The sequence below is a fragment of the Platalea leucorodia genome (assembly GCF_965183815.1).
Source record: "Platalea leucorodia genome assembly, chromosome: 8".
Taxonomy (NCBI): domain Eukaryota; kingdom Metazoa; phylum Chordata; class Aves; order Pelecaniformes; family Threskiornithidae; genus Platalea; species Platalea leucorodia.
In genome coordinates this window covers 12,285,409-12,309,610 of record NC_138830.1, presented here as the reverse complement: position 1 = coordinate 12,309,610, position 24,202 = coordinate 12,285,409, and the positions used below count along the sequence as shown (strand labels likewise).

Below are 24,202 nucleotides of genomic sequence, written 5' to 3'. Positions count from 1 at the left end.
CAAGGGTCCAGCTGAGGCTCTGGCAAGACAGCTGGAAAAAGGCCAGAAGAGGCAGCTTGGTCCTTGGGCCTGATTTAATGTCTATCGCCAGCCAGTTTTTGAACAACTTCCCAGTGGAGGAGCAAAGAGTGGAGAAGGCTGAGGGGCAGCCTCCATTGCTCTCCAAGGGGACAGGCAGAGGCACCGCTCCTACTGTGTGATCGGGACTGCCCCAACACCACCGGCTCTCCACACACAGTCCTGTGCCAGTTCCCCATCCTCCTCTTCAGAAATACCTTCCAATGCCCCTCTGCCATCCAGAAAGGGATAGTGACTCAAGGAAACCTATGGAAAATTAGGACAACTGCAGAGATGGGCAGGATGAGGCACAGCTTTCAAAGGGAACGGGATTTTGGAGAAGAGAGGCAGGGAAAGGTTTGGGGTTCCCCGTCAGGAAGCCAGGCTGTGTCCAAGCCATGGGGCAGCCAGGGACTTCCCAGCTTTATTTGCTTATGGGGTGTAACCTCCGCTGAGCGGAGTTCAGAGGGATGTGATGACTTGGATGGATCCAGGCCGGGGCTGAGTCGGCACAGGCTGCCAGGGGACCTGGGGCTGCCTCAGTGGTCCCTGGAGGTGGCTGCGTCTGGGCTGTGGGGAGCTGGAACAGAACAAAGTGGCCACCCAGTTTGGATTCAGCTGTGATTGAATTTGTCACAGGAAGGACCCATGTCTGGTTTGATACAGTTCAAGCTTCAGCAGGTGAAAAGTGGGGAGGCATCTGGGTTCAGGGGCTAGAAAGTTTGACGGGAGTTTTGGGGAAGGTCAGTGGAGGAGATGGGAAAAGCCATGGAGGAGTGAACAGGAGACAGGGGCTAGAAGCCGATCAGTGGGACTGGGATGTTCAGGGCAAGGGAATAGGTGGGGTTTGGGATATTTTCTTCACTCGCAGTTACCTCCTCTGATATTTCTTTGGGACACCCAAGAAGACCGCCATGGATGAAGAGCTCAGTGAGTGCCGGTGCCCCGCAGCAATGCTCCTGGTGGCAGCTGGTAGCACTGCACGAGCAAAGCAGATGCTTTCCAGCATCTTGTAACAATGATGTGTTTTTCCAAAGCAGTTAAGTGGAAGCAGATTTGAACAACGGGTCTGTGAAAGAGCACTTGTGCAAAGGTTTGCTAAGGCTTAGCTTGTCAGCAGCCAGTTCCCACTCCTAGCTGGCTCAGAGGCTTTTCCAAGTGCCCCTGTGAGCACCGAGGCTGCTGAGAGGAAGAGTTCAAGGAGCTGAGCTGGGTCATTGGACACGGGGGCTCAGAGCTGCTCCCAGAGATTCTCTCTTGCTCATTTAGCCTCTCTGCACTCCTATCACCAAAATTGGCACGAGAATCCTTTTTCCCGTCCTCTTTCTACTCTCTTCAGAAGAGAAGTCAATCTTGGTAAATGCATCTCTCAAGGGGCCTAATCCAATGGACCTTTGATTTTGTTTAGACTTCAAGGCACTACTAATACACGGGATAAATTTATTTCTCTGAACAAAGCATCTTTTCTTCCTCCTTTGAAGTCCAAAATTGAGCACATGTTGTGTTTGCTCTGAACAGCTATGGGCATATGTAAGAGATGTCATTACCCTCATTTAGGGCTATCTGTAGAGATTTTCTACCAATGTGACTGTCAGATGGATGTTTGAAGGAGTGTCAGGCCTTGTAAATACATCTGTGTTTTGCTCAGATGCCTGCCAGAGCTCTGGAGTCACTTTGTCGGGGACTACAAATACTACTGAGCTCACGGCTGCCTCTGAACTATTTGAGCTGTACCTCTTTAAGTAACATGAAAAACGATAAAGTTGTATTTGCTATTAGATCTTACCTCTGTTAATCAGTAAAGAAATGTAAACAAGGTTGTTTGGGTATTGTGGGTGACACTCACCCTTCCAACCAGCGTCTGCTGGCAATGCTACATGTGTACCCAAAATTAACTAGAGAATTTCAGTGGCCAAGAAGAGCAGCTCTATCTGGTCCCAAATATTAGTTTTTAGAGGCTGTGCTGGCAGTTTAAACATCGGGGCCACTGCAGAGAAATAGGCAGTGGTGCTCCTTCTGGGTTAGGAAGATCATTTCAATTTTTTTCTCTACCTCCTCTGCAGGAATCATCTTCATAAATCTGGGGAATCGCCTGCTTGAAAGCCTGCTTCCCGAGGCACTTTGCCATCTCTATGTGAGTCACGGCACTGCTTGAAAAGAGCCCTGCGAGACCTGTGCTGTAATGGTCTCTGCACATCAGATGGTGTAAGTGGCCCCACCACACCACAGGCCGTGCTGGCAGCTTGTGGGGAGTTTAAACATGCAGCGGGGTTTGTCGTGGCGGTTTGCAGGGAGCATCCTGCCTCCTTAGAGCCAGCTTCAAGAGACCTGGGCTTCCCCGGTCAAACTGGCTGAAGCAAGTGCCTGTCTTTGGCTTGTTCCTTGCAGAACAAGACCTTCCCAGAGACCTTCTGCTTGTGACTGGCTTATGAACAGATCTGTGTGAGGGCTGTACCCAAAATTCCGTGGTGGGGGAAAGTATGAGCAGAGAAACCCCAAGGTGAGGGCTCCTGGGGACCAGCACCCGCTCCTGTCCCCTCCTGCTGCTGCTGGCACAGCTCATGGTGCTGACTACACCCAGGGCTTTTCTCCACGGGACCATGAGCAGGTTTCTGACCAGATGAGAAAAAAATCCTTGTAAATAAAAAATCTGGGCAACACTAACGCCAGACCTCGCTGTTGAATTATGTCTGACTTTGTAGCCCTGCCATGTTGACAGCTGCTCTCAGGGCTACCGTGCTGTTGTGGAAGCATGGCCTCTTGTGACTATAGACCCTGATCTTTGGAAAAGGAGCCTAATCCTCCTGTTTTATTTCCCCCCGACTTGCTTATCAGCCCTTGTCAATGTGTAAGTCACTTTTGCCAGGACCCAGGGCAGAAAGTCTCTCTGAAACCCTTGCCCAGGCTGTCAGCCCCTGCAGTGCTGGCATAGGACAGCATTTGCTAAGCCTCTCATAGCTGGGTCAGACATTTTCCTAGCTTCAAATTGGTGGCACAGAGACATTCCTGAGCTGCCAAACCTCTGCTGTGCCTGGGGACCAGCCTGTGGCATGTCCCTTCCCTGCAGCGGCTGCTGACCTGCGAGGCTCTGGGGACGGGTGGCCGAGAGGACAAGCAGGGAGCAGGCACGCTGGCTGAGCCACCTTCGTGGCATGCAAGCGTGCCCCAACGCACATGTCGGGAATCACTGATCCAGGGCAGGCACGTGGATTTCTGCTCTGCTTTCACTTCCAGTGCTCTTGGAGCCTCCTCCGCCTCTCCCGCAGAGGTGGTTTGGCTCCGAACGGCCTCAGAGAGCGACTGGCCAAGGTGACTCTGGCCGTTTGCACCTTTGAGCTGTTTATCCCCTCCTGCGTTCTTGCGGTAAGACGTTACCTGTTTGGAGGAGCCCGTTCTCATGTGGAACGGGACATGTTTACCACATGCCGTGAACTGGAGCTTCCTGATTCATCTGCCAGGCACACCGACACCGAGCAACAGCCAGGGCCAGGCGCAGCGGCTGCCGTCACGTGGCTTTCATTCACCGTTGGCTGGCAGAGCTAGCTCGTGGGATACGGGCCTTTTCCCACGCTGGGCCTGCGTAACGTGTGCCAGCACCGCAGCTCTGATAATAGCTCCGTACTTATCCCTGCAAATATTTTGTGCTTTGACGGGACACGTGTGCCACTGCGGAGCGCTGCCGATGCTGGTGGGGCTGTGACGATGGGCTGTGTTTTGCGTGGAAGGGGATGGACGTGGTGTTTGTGGAGGGGAAGCCAAAGGGGACTGGCTTGGGCAGGGACTCGCGGGCTGCAGCTTGGCTTTGTGCTTGTGCATGAGTTGGGGAACTTGTGACCAGTGGGGTGGGTATGGCCTTTGAGGGGGTGATTGTTTCCCAAAGTGGAACTCTTGCCCAAAGGTGGCTGTAGCCTGGCCGGGCTGTGCAGCAGCATCGTGCTTCCTGCAGCACGATGCCCACAGAGGCCACTCCATCACTGCCTGGGGTACGGCATGTTACACCCTGGGGGGCACGTTATACCCTTGGGGTGTGTGATCAGCTGCTCCTCTGTCAAGGTCTTGTGTGTGTCCCACTTTGCAGTCACCACAGCCTTCGCTCAGCCCTCTCCCAGCTTCCTAGCTCCTCCACAGCCCCTGGTTTTTGCCCGAATTTTATCATCTCCCAATCGGTAACAGGCCCAGCCTCGCAGGAGGCCTGTGCGAGGGCTCCGGGGCTGGTAGCGTGGCAGATCTGGTAGCCCAGCTCCCCGCTAGCACCCTCTCCGCTGTGCCCAGCAGGCAGGGGCCGTGCACCGGAGGGAGCCGGGGGCGCCGGTCCCGGGAGGGGGCTGGCGGTGCTGCCGGGGTATCCTTGGTCCCCCCCACACGGGGTGGTGCGTGGGGCGGGGGGGCCGGTGCTGGAGCCGGTACGGGGTAGGGACGATGCGGGGTGCGAAGGAGCGGGGCGGGTGGCGGGGCCAGTGGGCGGTGCGGTGCCGGGGGCGGTGCGCGGTGCCGGGCAGGGTGCGCGGCGGCGGCGGCGGCGGGGGATGGCGGCGGCGGCGGAGCTGCAGGAGCTGCGGGCGCTGGTGGAGCGGGCGGGCGGGCGGCGGGCCGTGCTGCTGGTGGCCGAGGTGGCGGAGGGGGCCCCGGCGGCGACCACGCTGGCCGCCTTCGCCCGCGACCTCCTGGGCGAGGAGGCGCCGCCGGGGCCGGGGCCGGGGCCGGGGCCGGGGTGCCGTTCCCGGCGGCGGGCGGGCGGCGGGCGGCGGGCGCTGGGAGCGCGGCTGCTGCTGGTGCTGTGCCGCGGCGGGGCGGCGCGGCGCCGCGGGGCCCGGGCCCGCCTGCGGGAGGTGGTGCGGGACGTGCGGGGCCGCCTGCCCCCGGCTCCGCCGCCCGCCGTCGTCGGCGTCCTCCTGCCCGGCGGGGACGGGGAGGACGCGGCGGTGCTGGAGGCCACGCTGCGGCGGCACTTCCCGGCGCCCGGGACGGTGCAGGGGGCCCGGTACAGCCCCGGCAGCCCCGCCGCCCTGCGCGACTGCCGCGCCGCCGCCTGCCGCGCCCTGCGGGCCGCCCTGCAGCACCCCGCAGGTACCGGGGGCGCCGGCCGGGGGGGCGGCGGGTGGCCGGGCCCTTCCCTCCCTCCTCCCCTCACCCGGGGGCCGTGGGCTTTCCCAGTGGGACTTGCCCCGGTTTCCCGTGGGATCGTCCCCTCCTCAGGGGGATCTGCTCCATCCCAATGGGATCTGGCCATTCCTGATGAGATCTTCCCCCACCCCAATGGGATCTGGCTTTTCCCAGTGAGAGCTCACCATTCCTGATGGGATCCCTACCCCAATGGGATCTGGCTTTTCCCAATGAGAGCTCACCATTCCTGATGGGATCCCTACCCCAATGGGATCTGGCTTTTCCCAATGAGAGCTCACCATTCCTGATGGGGTCTTCCCTCACCCCCCCCAATCAGATCTGGCTTTCCCCAATGGGATCTCTTTCATGCGGGTGGGATCAGAGCCTTCCTAATGGGATCTGCCTCTTTCTGGTGGGGTTCCCAGTCCTGGCAGCTGGGGAGGACAAAATTCCCAGCGGGTTGGGAGGGTCTCTTAGAGCAGCTCTTGGATAGCAGGGATGTGGCAGATGACAGCTGTGGTGCGGTGGCCATCCATGCTTATGGGTGTGTGTTCTCGGAGACGCAGGACTGGGGTGCAGCCCGTGCTGTAGGGTGCAGGCAGGACCTGACCTTCCTGCAGGAGGAAGGTGCTTGTGCTGGCCTTGCATAATGAGTAAGAACAGCAAGTGGGTGCTTGGGTTTAAAACCACGCGTCTGTCGGTGGCCAGTTTAAGCAACATGTGGATGGCAGGATGACAGCTGGGTGTCAAACAGGCCTTGAGGAACAGCACTTGCCCTGGGGCGAAAGGCGAGTCATGTTTGTGTGCGAACGTGGGGTGCTGGGCAGCTGAGCACGGGCTCGCTTTAATCTTTGGCACTGCCTGTTGTGGGATGTTTCCCTTTCCTCCTCCCTTTTTTCATTTTTTCCCCACTTTTCCCTTGCTCCTCATCATTTCCAGGGGCTCTGGTGTTCTGCTCTCTTGCTGCCTTTACCCTGAGGGATCCTGGCGCTTGCTTGCAGCACCACATTGACGGATCCTCTGGGATCCCAGAGCTGCTGCAGCTCAGGTGCTTCTTTCCATCAGCTCAGTCCAGAATCCTGGGTCTGAACACTGAGGAGCTTTGAGATGGCCGGGACTCCCGTGAAGGTGCAGGACTCTCTTCTGCCAACCCTTTGTACTTTCCAGCTTCTCTCCTTCCATGGGCTTTCGTCTTCCTCACACTGTTCCTGCTGCAAGAATTTCTGGTGTGCTTGCAGACACCAGTGAGCCCTCCAGTTGTGGTCACAGCAGCCTGGTGGGACAGCAGCTGCAGAGGCAGAAAAACATCTCTGCATACGTGACCTTTTCCTGCCTCTGCACATTGCGGGCACGTGGCTCAGTACATGTATTTTTGTGGCTAGCTGTGGCTTCATCCTTCGTGCAGACACGGAAGCAGCATAGCAGCCAGCAGGGGAGCAAGAGGAGCAGAAGGAGCCAGAGCAGGTGTTGCAGCCTGTTTGTGTGGGCTTTAGAAGCATGGTGGGTGGGAGGACTCAGCGCGTTGCTTTAATTCACCTCTGATGCGCTGCCTGGTGCTCTTAGTCATGTAAGTGTCCCAGGACCTGTGTGTGTAATGAGGACGCTCATCAGCTGCAGGGTTCAGCCTTAGGCAGGGGCAGCTTCTTTCCGTGCCCCTTGTGAGCGCTACCTTCTGAAATCTCCATGTGGCCAGAGGGATCCCAGGTGTAGCTGTGCCTCTGGAGAGCTGGGGACCTGGCAGTGCCAGGCACCAGCTTTGTTGCAGCCTGGTCTCCTTCACCCCATGGCTTTCCCCACAAGCAAAATGCAAGGGGAATAATATCTTTAATGTAATGTGAGGGAGGACTGTGGGAAAGATGGGCGTGGGGCTGCGGAGCACCCTGCAAAGCAGGTTCTAGGGATGCCACCATAAAGATGTCCTCGGTCAGGGCTGAGCTTGTCTTGTTCCCCCTCTTGAGTTTGACAGGGGCTTGTGCTAAGCTGACAAAAGATGCTCTTGCATCTGGATAAGGGTGCTGGGAGGCGTACAGAGTCTAAGGCTCTGTGTACCTGTGCTTGTGCCCTTTTTATTTCAGCCCAGCCTCAAAGCCTCTTCCTCTCCCACACACATGGCTGCTCAGCTCTGCCCGTGACAGTTGCTGTGGAGCTGCAGCCCCCCCATGCTGGGAAGGTCCTGGACACCGTTACTCGTGTGGTGGAGCTGGGACAGGAACCGCAGTGGGGTTCCTGCATCTTTCGGGTCGAAGCAGAAGTGTGCTGGGCTGCCATCCTGTCATGCCTCAGTGGTGTCCAGCGTCCCCACACACTGTGAGGAGGGGGTGTGTTTGTGGATGGAGGTTTTGGTTTGTTGACTGGCAGGACACACTGCCACTGTGAACACTTTAGTGTCGCAACGGTTTGATAAGCTGAAGGACACTGAAGTGGTTTATTATTTGTTATCCAATCAGGAGGTGAAAGGCTGGGCGATATTTCAATGGAAACGCTGAACTGCGGCTGTTGGAGACCATATAAAATACACTGGTGTAGTGTTTTACTATAATGGCTTGAAAGCCTGTAGTAACTTGCTGTGACCTTCGTTGTCATCCAGAATAAATACTATACGTCAATGGAGGCCACGTGCTCACTGCATTTTGCAAGCAGTTACAGCTGTAGTTTTCAGTGTGCTGCAAGTCTGCGTGTCCAGCAGGTCTCCCTGGGAGGGAAGAATTGCTTAATAAAGCAGGGAGCAGTAAATAGGTTGATGTGGCAGAAGCTGTGTGATGATACAAAAGAAAAATCTCCTTCTGCAAGAATGCCCTAACCGTGTCAGTCCCCAGCCTCGCCACGCGTGTGCCACCTGAGCTCCTGCCAGGTTTCTTGCTCGCTCTGGACTGCCGCATCCAGGATGGTTTTGGCAGCGAGGTGGCAAAGTAGAAACCGACACCAGGGACAAATTTCCAAGGTAGCAGAGAGGTTTCAGCCTGAAATAAGGATTGCCAGGAGCTGCTCTGTGCTTTCCGGGAGTGGGCTCTGTGGAGTGGATCCAGCTTTGCTGCGAGGAGTTGGGCTCATGAAGGGGAGATGTTGCGAGCCAGCAGTGGGCAGGTGGGGGAGCAGCAGGGCTGGCCCGCTGCCGGTCTGAACTCATCTTCTCTGGTTTATCCAGAAGATGGGAAAGACAGGGAGAGGTGGAGGCTCCCGTACTTCCTGCGGTGCATTTCTTGGAGCCGGAGGAGCTGGAGAAAAGGTCACGAAGCAAAAGCTGCAAACAACGTTCATGAAGGTATGCCCAGCTCCCTCTCTTGTACTCCTGCTGTGGCTGTCAGAGGTTCCTCACCACCACCTGCTGGCCCTGGTGCCCAAACCCCTTGCGTGGCCTCCTTAAGCTCTTTCCAGCTCCACAGCTGACGTCTCTTCCTTGGCTGTGGTTTGGCCAGAACCTGAAGACAACCAGTGCACATCTGGACGCTGTGTTGCCATCTTCCTGTTTTCTGACCTTTTGCTTGTCTAAATAAAACCACGCTCGGTCCGGTGCCCAACTACACCCCTGGGAGCACTGCTGAACTCAGCTGCGTTTTGCTGGAGCTTCTGGCAGCAGAACTGCTGTCTGTCTAAACAACGAATTGGAAGCATCACCCTGATCTTACGTGATGTTTTCTGCAAACACAGCTGGAAGGAGTGTTCCCAAACCGCTTGCATTTGGGACTGGTGGGGAGGAGGAAGAGGGCAGTCAGCCCTGGGCTCCCTGATTCTAAAGGAAATGGTTCAGGTAATGAATAGCCTGGTGTTCAGCCTTTGCTGTACCGTTGGCACTTCTGCTTACCTTTCCCAGCAGTGATTGTCTTTTTTGCAGAGAGCCCCCATGCGGGAGGCTACAGGGTGTGTGGTGTGGAGATCCAGACTGCTCTAAGGAGCAGGTAGAGGATGGGAAGCTCCTTCACTGTAAAAAGAATAGAATAGAATAGACCAGACCAGACCAGACTAAAATATTTTCAGTTGGAAGGGACCTGGAATGATCATCTGGTCCAACTATTTGACCACTTCAGGGCTGACCAAAACTTAAAGCATGTTATTAAGGGCATTGTCCAGATGCCTCTTAAAGACATAAAATGCTTAAAAAGCATAAGGGTTGGAGAAAACAACTGAAATGCCTGATTTGAGATATGTCCTCTAGGGTCAGAAAATTTAAGTGCCTGATCTTGCTGTCAGTGCCAGGCAGGTGATGCCTCATGGCCACGCAGCTCGTTCTGAGATTACTGAGACCGCAAGAGGCCAGAGAGCTGGGCCCTGTGCTCCTTTGCTCATAGATCACCCCTGTTTATTGAAGCAATGATGAGTTTGTAAAACAAACTGAAAATCAGTTATGAAAAAAATCAGCTGTGCTTAGGTTGTGAGTGCATATCAATTGCGTCGCCCCGTGCTTTCTTTTCATCTGAAGTTGCATTTTGCATGAAGAAGGGTTTCCCATTCGGATCTCCCTTGACCTCTCTCTGCTCTTTGCAGATGACCTGCAGGACCCCCAGGAAGAAGTGGCTCTGACCACCCTGTCCCCCAATGGAAACTATGAAGAAGCTGCTGGAGGCACGGGCACCTAGAGCTGCTGGGCGCCCAGCACAGTCCACGTCCCAGATCTGTACAGTGGATTTGGAGTAGTGGGAGGGGGAGCTGGTGCATGCCCACTCACCCTCTCCTCCGAGGACCCACCGTTCTGGGGAGAAGCTGCTCGGCTTAGCTCTCCAGGGTCTCCTGTAGCTGCCAACAGCCTCTGAGGTCCATGCCAGGGAGCCATCCCGTGTTGCGCCCTGCTGCCGGGGGGTGCCTGGAGCTGCTGATGGACACCGGGCTTCTGAGAAACCCTTTGGGGATGTATTTCACGTCCTGGGCAAGATGGCGTGGGGACTTTGGGTGTGAAATACAGCCACCGGCTTGAAGAAAGAGCAACGCTTTCTAATTCTGGGCAAAGTTCCCTGCTGAGATTGCTGGGGCTGGCCTCCCTGGCAAACAGATCCTGCTGCCTTGTTTTCCTGTTTTATTGCTGCTTTGAAGTTCCCGCCCTCTCTCTGATGAGGCAAAGGGAAAAGACAAATAACACAGCGGCGTGGAGACTGCAATGGGACTAAATATGAGATCTTGGATGTACCAGCTGCTGAAAAGGCTTGAATGTAACTGTGTAATGTGAAGAAATGCAATAACAGCCCACCGTGGGGAGGAAGAATAACACAAAAGATACTGGTAGTAATGGCAGCTGGAGCAGAGTGTGATTTGGGAGCACGATCCATCCCTCTGGCTTCTCCTGGTGCTCATTGACTGACGGACTGCTGGGGCTGGAGGGGGTGGCAGACAGACACTACAGTGTGGCTGATGCGAGGTGGGGTTACGGGAGAGGCCCCTCTTACCTGGGACATCTCCACAGCCACGTGGTGGCAGGTCTTGGAGGTGGCCTGCAGCATTCCTCTCAACAAGACGTGGCTGCTTCATGAATAAATATAAAAATATAAAAATAATCTATTTAAGTAGTTCCAAAGGGCTGCCTGTAGCCTGCGGGACAACAGAATTAATTACAAATCTTTGGTTTATGAGGAATATTATTATAATGGTAGGAATACCTTTTTTATTTTTACTTTAATGCAACATAACACAGGTCTTGTTTTATTTTTAGCACAAGCTGGGTTTTGTTTTGCACTGGCTGTCCTTTTGGAGTTGCAGGCCAGAAACTTCAGCTCATCGTGTCCTGCCTACCTCTTCTCTGGGTTAGCTGCTGCATTTATGGCAGTACGTCCTCCGTGCACGTCTGTCCTTTCTCTCGCTCCTTTTTTTCTCAGTGGCAGCTGAAGTGTCTGCAGTCCTGCCAGCTCCGGCCAGCACTCTCTCCCAGCAGTGTGCCCTTGGCACCTCTCCAGCTCTTACCTGGAGCAGGGGATGGGTTTTTTACCCAGCTCTGCTTATGATCACGATCATCAACATTTTTCAACAAACCATTTTTCTGTGCCTCAGTTTCCCCAACAGCAGGATGGGGACAGCAACACCTACCTACCTCACTGGAGTAATGACAGTAATGCTGGAGCGGAGCTTAGCAGCTCTTGGGTTTAGAGTCGGTCCCTTTTGTGATGGTGCTTTGCGCTTTTGGCTGGGAGGGAGTGGCTGAGGGTGTCCGGGGCATGGTGGGGGGGTCAAGTGGGAGAGATAGGGAGCATTTCCAGGTGTGCTCAGCAAGTCTCTGTGTTATCACACTGCTCGTTTGAATGTGTTTGGATAGTTAGGCTTGGTCTACATAGGAAAGCTTCGCCCGAAATGCAGCCGTAAGGTGCTGTAGCTGCTCCATAAGAAGGTGGGAGGGAGGGGGTAGGTGGATGCCAAGGCCCTGTGAGCAGCGTTTGGGGAAGCGCATGTCACATCTCTTCATGGCAGAAACACTTTCCTGTGTGGGTGTGGGCTGGGGAGAGCGAACCGAGGAGGCAGCTGGCATTGGCGGAGCGTGTTGCTCTCTCCTTCCAGCCTGCAGGTTTTCTGTAGGTTTCCTTTGCTTATGACCAGGTGGAAAATACAAATGTGGGTGGCTGTATTCGTGACCCCGGGCTTCACCACTGAGTAGTAAGTGCATCTCAGTGAGATGAAGGTATCCTCCTGCTCTGTCCCTGGTGTGAGTGCGTAGGGCTGCCGTGTGGTGGAGTCCCTCTGCTCGTCTTCACAGCAGAGCCCAGGTCGCTGGGCAGTTACGTACTTCCCCGATAAAGCCCTTGGTTAGGTGAGTCCAGTAGGACTTGACATACAATCAGGAGAATCTTTCTTTTCTTGCAGTATTTGACCTTTGCTGCCTAGAATTTACCAATCAAGAGGTGGCCCAAGAGTACAGATTTGCAGTTAACCTATCTTAGTGCTACAAATCCAATGGATTTATTTACTGGTAATTTTTAAGTAAATCATGCAAGTTTACCCTTGAAGTGAGACTTTTGTGGAAGCGGATGGCCTGCCCGGGGTTTAGGAAGGGTGAGTGGGAATACATTCGACCAGAAGTATTGTTTTCCTTTGACTGAGGAATAAAAGTGACTTGAATTCTTGTTTTCTTTTTTTTTTTTTCACTAGCTGGGCATGTGGAGGTGCAGCAGATAGTCTTACATGTTTAATTGATTTAATAATTTAAGGGTGCTGTTAACCTTATGTGCTTGCTGTAAAGCATAAAGACATTTAATTTCTGAATTGGAACGTGCTTCAGTTTATTTTTTCTTGGCCATGGTGTTATCCTTAAAGTAGCATTATGCATCGTTTAACTGATATTTCTCTTGATTTAAATAAAAGGTATATTGGGAGGGAATGGAAGTGACCCCAGTATATGGCATCCAGATCAGCAGACTTGGTCTGTGTGCAGCTCAGGTCAGCTGCTCCCCTGTGGGCAGTGGGGAAGGCTGGAGACTTCCTCAGCTGCCGAGAGGAGTGGGGCTGACCCTCTCAGCGTTGTGGGTAGGGCTCAGGTAACTTTCATTAATAACATTCACTAGCTGAGGCCATTAGGTTTCCTGGAGGAATTCAAGCCCTTCAGAAAGCATTTTTTCCTATTTAGTAGAAACAGGTAGAAATCAATGCCGCTGAAGTCTGAGCGCTTTGATCTCTTGTGCAGCACCATTGCTGTTCGGCTGGATTTTCCTTGGTGCAAATCCACCAGCCTGAATTTCCCATCTGTCCGTACTGGAAGCAAAATGACTCCATGCTCCTCCACAACTGGGGCACCTTCAGGTACCCGTATGTGTGGGAGATCTGGATGCTGCCCTGCGCCGCTAAGTGACAGATGGGGAAAAGGATCTGGCGAGGGGCTGTCAGACGCATCTGTACGCGTGCCCCCCTTTTTACGGGAGAAATGGGTGTGGGTGAGACCTTTCCCCGTGGCTATGAGGTATCTGAGAGGAGTCGGGGCCCAGAGAGGCACCTGCAAGAGCTGGTAAATCCATGCGGTACGATCCCCGATCCCTGCAGTGCCCTGGGACACACCTCTGCTCCAGAGGATGCCACCCGGTTGCGGGCAGCCTGTCCTGGCAGGGGGGAGCTGGCAAGAGGGGGCAGCCGTTTTCCTGGGCACAAACGTGGGCATTCGTGGGGTCATGGGGGCATAATGCAATGGGTGAGCAACTGGCTGACAGGTCGGGCTCAAAGGGTTATAGTAAACGGGGTTACATCAGGCTGGCGACCAGTCACTAGCAGGGTTCTGCGGGGATCCATCTTAGGGCCAGTGCTCTTTAACATCTTCATAAATGACTTGGATGCGGCACTGGAAGGTTTGTTATCAAAGTTTGCTGATGACACAAAATTGGGAGGAGCCATTGACACTCTCGAGGGCAGAGAGGCCCTGCAGAGAGATCTGGACAAATTGGAGAGCTGGGCAATCACCAACCATATGAAGTTTAACAAGGGCAAGTGCTGGATTTTGCACCTGGGACAGGGCAACCCTGGATGTACATACAGACTGGGAACGGGAGGCTGGAGAGCAGCCCCGCGGAGAGGGATCTGGGGGTTCTGGTTGACAGCAAGTTGAACATGAGCCAACAGTGTGCCCTGGCAGCCAGGAGGGCCAGCCGTGTCCTGGGGTGCATCAAGCACTGTATTGCCAGCCGGTCGAGGGAGGGGATTGTCCTGCTCTGCTCTGCACTGGTGCGGCCTCGAGTCCTGCGTGCAGTTTTGGGCGCCGCAGTACAAAAAGGATACGAAGCTACTAGAGAGTGTCCAGAGGAGAGCCACAAAGATGGTGAAGGGTTTAGAGGGGAAGGTGTATGAGGAACGGCTGAAGTCACTTGGTCTGTTCAGCCTGGAGAAGAGGAGACCGAGGGGAGACCTCATCATGGTCTACAGTTTCCTCACGAGGGGAAGAGGAGGGGCAGGCGCTGATCTCTTCTCCCTGACGACCAACGATAGGACCCAAGGGAATGGCAGGAAGATATGCCAAGGGAGGGTTAGGTTGGACATGAGGAAAAGGTTCTTCACCCAGAGCGTGCTGGAGCACTGGAACGGGCTCCCCTGGGAGGCAGTCACGGCGCCAAGCCCGACAATACTCAAGAAGCATTAGGACGGCCCCCTCGGACACACGGTGCGAGTTCCGGGGCCGCCTGTGCAGGGACAGGCGCTGGACTCGGTGATGCTTGCGGGTCCCTTCCAACTCGGGGCGTGCTAGGACTCCATGACCCCGCAGCCCCTGGCCCCGCAGCCCGCCCTGCCGCCCCCAGGGCTGCCGCCCTCCCCGGCCACGCACGGGGCGGGTGCCCTGCGGGCCCGGCGTGCGGCCCGCGAGCGCGTGCGGCCGGCGGGGGAGCGCGCGGCGGCCCGGGGCGGCGGTGAGGGGCAGCGGGCAGTGCCAGGCCCCGGGAGGCAGAGCTGTCCTCCTCACGCCTGGCTGTTTCTCCGCCACCCCGCTCAGGCGATCGCCACGGGCACCTTTCCCGGGAGCGGCGGGGTCCTGCCGGAAGGGGGCCTTCGCGGCACTTCCGGGCCGGGCGGCGGCGGAGCGGTAGCGGCGCGGAGCGGACCCCGGGAGGCGGCGGCGGCGGCGGCAGCACCGCACCTGGGCCGGAGCGGACCCCACCTCCCTCCGCGGGCCGGGCGGGCGACACCATGATCACCTCGGCCGGTGAGGGAGCGGCGCCGGGTAGCGTTGCCCGCCGGGGTTTCGCTGAGTCAGGGCCGTGACTGGGCACCGCCAAAGGCCGCGGGGGCGCCGGCCGCAGCGCTCCGTGGGGCCGCCCGTCACGGGGGCCTCCCCCCGCCCCGGTCACCCCTGGCCGGTAGCCGCCGCGCAGCCCCGGCGGGAGCGGGAGGCCGCCCCGGTGTCCGGCGGCTCGCCACAACCGGCACTTGAAGCCTGAGCCGCGGGAGGCGGGGGGCTGCCCCGTGCCCGCCGCCCGCCCGTGCCCCGGGGCGGCCGCCCGCCCTCCCCCGGGTGCTGTGGCGGCCCGAGCGGGGCCGGCTCTCCGGCGGGCTCGGTGGGGAGGCGGAGGCGGCTGCGTGCCCGCCCGGCCCGGCCCCGCGTCCGCCTCCCGCCGGCGCTTTCTGAGGGCGGGCCGGCGGCTGTGGCAGCCCCCTGGCAGACACGGGGGTGCTCCTGCGCCGCGGTTGTGAACTGAAGGGCTTCGCCTGCTTAAAGGGAATAACGCCGGCGGGCAGCAGGGGTCTATAGGAGGTGCAGCAGGGAGTGAGGAAGGGGGAAGAGGCAGACTTGAACTTTGGGGGGGGGTCGGAAATGCAAGTGCCTTGCAGAGGAAAAGCTAGCCTGAAGGGTTCAGGCTAATGAAGTGTGGGAGGAATTAGATACTAAGGGCTGTTTCTGGAGCTATGGAGAACTTCATAGCGTAAAAAAATATGAGAAACATTTCCAAAAGTACTCAGGCCAGAAGTTAATATCTGACTGGTTGTGGCTTTGTGAGAGAAACAGGGCAGAGGATAATAGGCTGCAACTGTCTTTCTCTTTCTGAACCCTTTGTGTTATGTTTAAGTTTTATTTTAGTTGAGGAGAAGTAGGAATTCATTTCAAAGGGGTTTTAAAAAGGTAGAAATGGTATGTTGAATAGGAGTGAGATTGCTTCCTCCTGATAGATCAGGTAAATGCAGGAGCTTCTTTAAAAAAAAAAAAGTGAAATCATACGTTTGGAGTAGAGTTGCAGAGAACAGGTGGGAGGAGCGCTGTGGGGTGGGCTGCTGAACCTGCTGTCCTTGCCTAAGGGCCGCATCACTGCTCCTTCAGTTGTTGCTGACGGACATGTGTCTAACCTGGTTTTAAAAAATCTCTGATAATGAAGAGTGAATAACTGTCTTACCGTCAGAAAACTTTTCTTTTCATCAAACCTCAGTCTTTGAAGCTCCAAATAAAGCTTGGTCTTACTACTCCTGTTCATATCTGACACAACAATCAGATTATTCTCTTTCTGCTGTCAGCTGCCCTGTGCATGTGTGGACTCTGTACCCTTCCCAGATTTCCATAGACTAACCAGTTACAGACCTCCAGTCAACCCTCATAAGTCCCAATTGCTGGACCTCTTTGTTCTTCTTGCTCAGTTCTGAACACCCTGGTTTGCTCATAACTCTTAAAACACGGTGCCCAGCACTGGACCCAGCATCTGGCTTTGGTCTGTCAGTGCCAAGCAAAGGGAAGGATTGCCTCATATATCTGCCAAGAAACGCTCTCACTTACACATCTCAGTGTGAAGTTTGGGTTGTCTGCCTCCCACTGCAGCCATGTGATATTATTGGTCATGTTTCATCTTAACCCACTGTACTATTCAGATTCCTTTCTATATTTGTACATTTTAGTTTTGACCTGCACACTCTTCTTTTAGATTTGTCAAGATCTTTTGAAAGCCCAGTTCAACCCTCCAGTAGGCTTGCTGGCCTTTCCAATTTGATGTCTTATTTAGATTTAAAAGGGTTATCAATCTATACAAGAAATGAAAGATTAAAAGCAGTGAATTGTGTTGGACTTTGATCGAATCCTATTCCAGCCCTTTCGGTTGCGTCCTTGCAGTCTGACAATGAAACCGTCTATAACCGTTCTTCAGATTGAGCTCCCCAAATAACTGTGAATCTCTCTTTCAGTTATGTCAGTTGAATGATATTTCTGTAGCTGTTTGTACAAATGTTCTGGGACAGCGTCAGGAGTCTTGCCAAAGCTGTGAGATATGACATCTTCTCTTAGCCATGAGGCCTGTTTCCTTGGCATGAAAAAAGTTAGGATGTTTTGACATGAACTTCTTTCTGCCACCTGGGGAAGTGGGAAGTGATTTGCTAGAAAGCAGTCAGCAAACTAGTGATGGAACTGGAAGTAAATCCCATATTCTCTGGGTTCCTGTCTAATATGTTTTCCTCTAAGAAGGATCATCTTTTATAAACAGTGTACCTTTTTAGTTATAAATTCTGAACTATCTTTTATCATGTTTAATACAAACTTGGATCGGATCTTTGAATTTTAATACTGAAGATTTTAAACCAGTATTCCAGAGACAGCCTTCTTTCCTGTTCTGTTCGTTTTGAACTGAATAACATGTTCACTTGTGAAACAGAGAGAGTCCAAAACTGACTCTGATCTTGTTTTGCAGCTGGAATTATCTCTCTTCTGGATGAAGAAGAGCCACAGCTCAAGGTAAGCTCTTACATCTGGGAGCAAATAACAGCAAATGTATTATGTTGAGAGCTTAAAATCAGAAATGAGTGGATCTCAATAATTAATGGCTGGACAGCAACAGGTGGGCCCCAAATCCTATCTAGCCTGAAAGCTGAAAGGAAGGGCTTGAATAACATGATAACAGATGGCAAACTTCCTTGTTTTGAACATGGATCAAACTGGAGCTTCACATGCAAAGATCTCTATTCACCAAAGCTCCCAGCTCTCTGATGATAATGGGGCTTTGTTACTTCAAAGTGTTCCAGAGACTGCATTTTGACTGTGTAAAAGTCAAAGCTGAAGAACATCTCAAGATTTTAGCATAATTTAATGATGTAAAACAAAATCACAGTTACAGTTTTCACTTGGAAAAAAAAAAATCACAATAGTAGTAGGAGAAGAAAACAGCAACAGAAACCTTACAGTCCACAGAGTATATGAATCCATAGGACAACACCAAACACTCGAAGTGGTGGTGTATTGATGATACTTGCTAGTTACTTGAGCAGTTAAGGTAGCCCCTTTTAGGAGGGGGAAGTGCATCTTGTGATATTGTAATATCCCCTAAATGTTTTGCTTGGAAACAGACATAGGTGGTGATAGATCCAAATGAGCCCTGCTTTTGCTCTGAACTGATTACAAGTGGGCTGGTTCTAGTCCAGATATTGTTTATCTGCTAAAGTACTGTGTCCAAATAAATAGAGTTGGCTGGCCTAGCCCACAGGCCAATTCTATGTGCTACACAAAGGTTGCCATAAAGACTTTGAAAACTTTGTATTTTAAGGAATTTCAGCTATCGGTCATTTTAGCCAGTCATTCATCACAGAGAGGCCATGGGAAGGAACATCAAGGTTGTCTTACCTGTTAAATGAGCAGCCCTTTGTTTGCAAAGGACTTGCAAAGATTAATGAATGCTTGCAAAGATCTTTTAAAGTAGAATTTACTGTTGAAATGGGTCAGTGTTTATGATGTCAGTCTTGGGTGGTACTTCATTTTTACTGGGGAAAGGTAATGCATTTTTAATGTAATATAACTTCTTATTTTTTGTAGGAGTTTGCTCTTCACAAGTTGAATGCTGTTGTCAATGACTTCTGGGCAGAAATCTCTGAGTCAGTGGACAAAATGTAAGAGAAGATACTCATTACTTCAGGATGTGCTGCTTAAAAAGAACATGAGATATAAAGTGGATGTAGTTCTAGTTGCTTGGTACTGGCTAGTACAGCATCTAGCTCTATATTTTCCAGAAAGCACTAATATAAGTGGGTGTGGGGTTGGAGCTGTAGTCCCAAAGATGCAAGTTCGATCAAGCTGTACTGTGGCCTTAAAGAGAACTGAGCACACAGAGCTGACGCTCTTCTCTCTCGTCTTTGCAGTGAAGTTCTCTATGAAGATGAGGGCTTTCGGAGCCGGCAGTTTGCTGCACTAGTTGCTTCTAAGGTTTTTTACCACCTGGGAGCTTTTGAAGAATCGCTGAACTATGCCCTGGGAGCAGGTGACCTCTTCAATGTCAACGACAACTCGGAATATGTGGAGACGATCATTGGTAAACAACTGTTGCTGCAAAAGAAAAGTTCTTGTGTTGTCAAAACTACTGTAACTTTGAGATTTTACTTGATTTAGCTGCTTTTCTCCATATTTCTCTTCCTCTCCTTGTATTCATTTAAACTGATGCTGCAGCTAATTTTACCCAGTTTATTTGTGCTTTCTTTTTCCTGCTTTGCGATTCTGTAATGAAACTGACTTAGGAGTTCTGGCATTTTTTTCCTATTCTTAACACTTATTCTATTGTGAGTTCCTAATAGGAAAATTGCTTTGGTTGTTTATTGTCCTTTCTCTCATTTGTGTGCTAATGTTAGTATCAATTTCAGCATAATTTTGGAAATAATCGGCTCATAAGTGTAGCTGCACACGGAACTGAGGGGTACAATTTTTTTTACCCACCCTTAACAAGATAGCAAGTCAGATGTTGAATGCCTGTATGATTTGAATGTCTTTTAAAAGTCTTGTCTGCTGGTATCACTTACCTTGTACAGGATACGATGGACCAGGGCTGGCTTTCAGTCTCCCCAGCTAGTGCTTACAGTGGAGCTAGGAAGTCTCTTACTGCTGTTTCCTCATTTGTTTAAAATATCGTGCTACTTGAACAAAGGTCATGTCTTTGGTTCCATTTTAAAAATACCTACTTGGTTTCAGCACTAAAAGCAGAGTTTGTTAGGAGAGAATATAAGTATCTTCCACTACTATCTGTATGTGACTACACAAATAGTTCTTGGGCCTCCCCTTTGTGTAGTTTCCCATATGCTGTATTTGCTGGTAGAATGTGTGTATGCACATACTGGTCTCTTCATCTGTAAAAAACTGCAAACATCTAGGAAGCTGACTTCCCCCCCCCCCCGTATTTGTTCAATATCTTTTCAGCAAAATGTATCGACCACTATACCAAACAGTGTGTGGAGAATGCGGAGCTGCCAGAAGGGGAGAAGAAACCTGTTGATGAAAGGCTAGAAGGGATAGTGAACAAAATGTTCCAGCGATGCTTGGATGACCACAAGTACAAGCAGGCCATCGGTATTGCTCTAGAGACACGCAGGCTGGACATCTTTGAGAAAACCATCCTCGAATCGGTATGTGCAAGAGACAGGAGGTGCACGTAGCTAGTCCAGAAATGGAAGTACAAGAATCCATGTTGCTATGGAACTTGCCCTGTTTTGTATGAACAGAATAAAAGATGAACCTCAGGGGTGTTTGGTTCAATATGTTCATGGAAGGCAGAGCCACTCAGGGCTATCAAGTATAGAGAGACCCCTACCTTTAAGAAATCTCTGAGCTGCAAACTGCTGGGAGAATATTCCCAGGAAGCTTGGCTATGTGCCCTCTTCTTAAGGTATTCCTTGTCAGCTACTAGCAAAGATACGATACTGGACTAGGCAGACCTTAGGTCTGGCGTAACGTAAGAACAGCTCTTTTGTTTTGTTGTGCCTGTCATCTGCTGTAATTCACTGTGGGAAGGGATCCTTAGGGCTAGGTAAGTGATTTATTTGTGGCAGGAAAAACAAAAAAATTCGGTAGTTGGGTGAGCTGCTCTGATTTTCAATAAGTGGCTGTGTGCAGCCTTAGCCTGCCCTGACTGCAAGGCAGTACAGTCTGGCTTTAACATCTTTCACTGAGGGTTAAAGTTAAGTCATGTTACCTAGTAATGGCAGTAAGAGAAGCATGCCTGTAGTCATTTGCAGCAGCTCAGTGGTTGTGTGTAATCTTGTTATGCTGCAGTATCTCAATCGTATGCCAGACATAATTTAAAGCCTTTAAATTTTACCACTTTTCAGTTCACAGCTTTCCCATGTTTTTGGATGGCTCCCATTTCTGTATATGGGAATGATAATCATAAGGCATCCATCTTGCTTTCTCTGTTCTGTTTGCTGTGCTATGCATTTACTAACTTAATTGCTCATTATAAATCCCTCATTTCAAATTATCGTTCTGAAGTCTAGTAACCAAATCTGTTCCTCAGTCTCTAGCAAGAAGTAGGTCTGTTGGGGATCTTTTCTTGGTGCATGGTTTGTTTTGCTGACATTTTATGTTAGTGCAGGGAATTTCATTGCATTCAAGAATGACTATTCAAACAAGAAAGGTGAAGAAGTGTAAATAGGTATTGAACTTCTAAATGAACCTTTTGCATGTTTTAACTACTGAATTAAATAATGGTCCTGTACATTTTTGGTAGTATTTTTTCTTTAAACTGCAATACACCTGCATGTAAGCTTTTCTGAAAACGGGAAACTGTGAAGGTTTATATATGCATGTCTTTTTCCTCTGCTTTTTAAAATAGCAGGGAGGTAGCTTTATTTTAATTTCTACATCCTGCTTGTCAGTTCAAACTCAGACTTGATATCCCTGAATTTTATTTCAGAACGATGTTCCTGGGATGCTAGCCTACAGCTTGAAGCTCTGTATGTCTTTGATGCAGAATAAACAGTTCCGTAATAAAGTCTTGAGAGTTCTAGTTAAAATCTACATGAATCTGGAGAAACCAGACTTCATCAATGTGTGCCAGGTAAACTTCTCGGAGTGATGTTTAAAGATCAATCAAAAGTTACTCTTCTTTACATGTATTTGACTTGACATCTACCTGATGTCTGTTTTTTATTCAGTTAAATGAAATATCTTTTCCTTGTTGTGTGCTTCAAATATATATCAAAGTGAGATCAACTTGAAAGAGAGATGCAAATATTGCACATTGGGTCAATTTATAGAGAAAGAAACACGTTCAAAGGCAGTTTGGGGACATAGACAACTCTGACAGAATATTTCAAGCCTCTGTAGGGAGTATCAGATGGTAGGTTCATAGCTTGAAATTTTATTTATTCCTCCAAAGAACATTTACAGTGCTTTATTTTTTGGTAAGCCATTGTCTGAAAGTGTTTGGACAACCGTTTATGAAGTTACTCAGATGTTCAGGCCTTTGCCAGTCTTGATGTGCCATGTACATGGGGCTCAGGAGTGTTATGCCTGTTCCATTTCAGCTGAGACGTCCCTACAAAAAGACTGATGTTTCTTTAATGTGCTTTTGAAATTTCTGTGTTTAGTAGGACAACATTGTCAGTTTCCAAAGATAAAGCTGTGGAAATAGGAAGACTTGAATGGTGTGTCTTGAATTTGTAATACTCGGTCTTGTTTTTAAACTGACCTATGAAAACTCTTCAAAGATTTCTATTGTCTCCTATGAGAGAGAGAGAATTTTTCTTTCTTTGAAGGGGTGTTCTGTGGAAGCAGCAGATGAGGGAATGGGGAAAATGTAGTGTGGCCTCAGGTAGTGTTACTTTATCATTCTGAAGTATATAATGTCTTCTCCTGATTTTTTTTTTTTTCCTGTTCTTCCTTTCTTCCCGCTCAGTGCCTGATATTCCTGGATGACCCACAAGCCGTAAGTGACATCTTGGAAAAACTGGTGAAGGAAGATAACCTTCTCATGGCCTACCAAATTTGCTTTGATCTGTATGAAAGTGCTAGCCAGCAGTTCTTGTCTTCTGTGATCCAGAATCTCCGCACAGTTGGCACTCCCATTGCCTCTGTGCCTGGATCCACCAACACCGGCACCGTCCCTGGATCGGAGAAAGACAGGTGGGGAGACTGGCTTGAGAAGAGGTGTCATTATTGGGTTCCAGTCCTGCTCTGATGGAGCCTCCTGTTCTGTGCATGGATGCCCATTACAAGCAATCGAGTTACTCCCCTTAATTTAAGTCAGAATTATAGATAAGACATGTTATTTGCTTAGGGCAAAATTGTGTATTACCAGAATCCACTGTTTGAAAGAATGCATTTTCCTTTGCAGTTGAGGTGAGCATGGTGCAGTTACTGTGGCTCAGCTAATGAGCAGGAATTCATTAAGCCATAGTGTGAATTGCTCGGGAACACTCTGATGTTGTGTGGTCTTTGCAGCAGCTTGTAAAGCTAAGGAAGAGGAGAGTTCAAGCAAAAAGCTCATCGCAGCTATGTGCAAGCTTGGTTTCACATCATAGCTTGTGGTCTGCTACCTGCTTGTGGGAAGAGTGAGCTCGGATGATACTGTTGTGTTATAGACCCTTTTGGACTTGCAGTTAAAAAGAGCTAGTTCAAATCTAATCTGAGTTTTGTTAAAGTCCTGACATTTAAAACTTGTTCGGTGGTCAACATCACTGGATCTTAGCTGCAGGAAGCCGCTATGAAGAAAACCAAAGTTGGCACTAACGATTCCGTTTTCTTTATTTCTTCTTTTGATGGCTTACAGGTAATTGACATAGATAGTTTTGTTTTAAACCTCTGTTTTTAGAGAATTGGCCAATACATGCTAAGGGTGCTGCCCAGCTCGGGGGCAGCATGGAAGAAGTTTGTGCTCCATCTGCTCTTTAATCACCAGAGCTGTCGTGTCTGTACACAGCCTGATCCCTGCACTGTGTTTGATAGCGTGTGATAGAGAATACTGCCCGGATTAAGGCTGGTTAAATGTAAGGGCTTATGCAGCTGTGAGGAACTGGGTCTAAATGCTTTTGAATCAGTGATACGGGCATAGCAAGCATTCTCCTTTCTTCTTTTCCAGTGAAATAAAAGGAAAAGCACAGAATAGTTTATAAGCCAGCCTGTGAAGCATTAGGACAAGGTGCTAACAACAGCTTAGCAGGTTTCATTTCCATTTCAACACTCTAGCATCCGTCCTGATAGTGTGGAGCTCAAGGCTTCTGGGTGAGGATATAATTATCCTTGCTGCCTTGTTTGTTGACCTTGTTTTCTCACATGTCTCTGCCTGTTCGTTCCCTACAAGCATCTCTATTTTTGTTGTCCATATAGATGGAATAAGAGGGTGGGGTTTTTTGGGCCTTTGTCTTCAAGATCCCTGAAAACTGAATTGGGGAGGAGCTTGCTTCTCAGCAGTGACCTCCAGATAGTCAGCCCTTGTCCTGTCACAGTCCTGTTTCCAGTCATCATCTCTAAATCCCAGGCTACTCTTTCAGGACAGTGTTCAGCCATAATTACGGTGCTTGACTACTTACAAGGGATGAACTGGGTTGCATTTTTCATTTTTATTTTATTTCAGTGATGCTATGGAAGCAGAAGAGAAACCAGGAAGCACTTGTGCAGGGAAGTCTGCAGAAATTGTGAGTGCCGTTTCCAAAATACGCCTTGCTTAGTTTTTCTTATGTGTTCTCTTTGAATCTCTGGGGTTACTAAATTGGTTTGGCTAATGAAGAATGGAATTCTACTTCTGTCTTGCTTGGGGACAAGGTGACAGATGATCTCTGAGGACCAAATATCTGACAGTCTGCAAGTCCAGCAGTTCAGATACTGAAAGTTGGGGGAGAGTGGGAAGTGGGTAGATTTCAGTGGGAGTTACTGAGCCCCAAAAAAGGGGACAGAACGATCTGGCTCACGTGTTTGCTTTTTGTTGATGTTGAA

At 50.8% G+C, this 24,202-nt stretch overlaps 2 protein-coding genes across 3 annotated transcripts in view; both read left to right on the top strand.

The window, feature by feature from the left end:
• Window positions 1–4,583: 4,583 nt before the first annotated feature.
• LOC309593890 (uncharacterized protein C2orf72) lies at window positions 4,584–9,734 on the top strand (the record flags this gene model as incomplete). Its single annotated transcript, XM_082319042.1, has 3 exons — window positions 4,584–5,124; window positions 8,306–8,422; window positions 9,643–9,734. 3 exons carry the CDS (start codon window positions 4,584–4,586, stop codon window positions 9,732–9,734), a joined length of 750 nt encoding a protein of 249 aa, XP_082175168.1.
• Window positions 9,735–14,615: 4,881 nt separating this feature from the next.
• PSMD1 (proteasome 26S subunit, non-ATPase 1) overlaps window positions 14,616–24,202 on the top strand; it is a 76,232-nt gene continuing 66,645 nt past the window's right edge. For both annotated transcript variants that reach the window (XM_082320950.1, XM_082320949.1), the window contains exons 1-8: window positions 14,616–14,749; window positions 17,208–17,251; window positions 18,323–18,396; window positions 18,646–18,815; window positions 19,691–19,896; window positions 21,183–21,326; window positions 22,167–22,393; window positions 23,844–23,904. In XM_082320950.1, coding sequence (XP_082177076.1) covers window positions 14,734–14,749; window positions 17,208–17,251; window positions 18,323–18,396; window positions 18,646–18,815; window positions 19,691–19,896; window positions 21,183–21,326; window positions 22,167–22,393; window positions 23,844–23,904 — 942 coding nt within the window. In that variant the 5' untranslated portion in view covers window positions 14,616–14,733. The remainder of the gene's footprint in view (window positions 14,750–17,207; window positions 17,252–18,322; window positions 18,397–18,645; window positions 18,816–19,690; window positions 19,897–21,182; window positions 21,327–22,166; window positions 22,394–23,843; window positions 23,905–24,202) is intronic.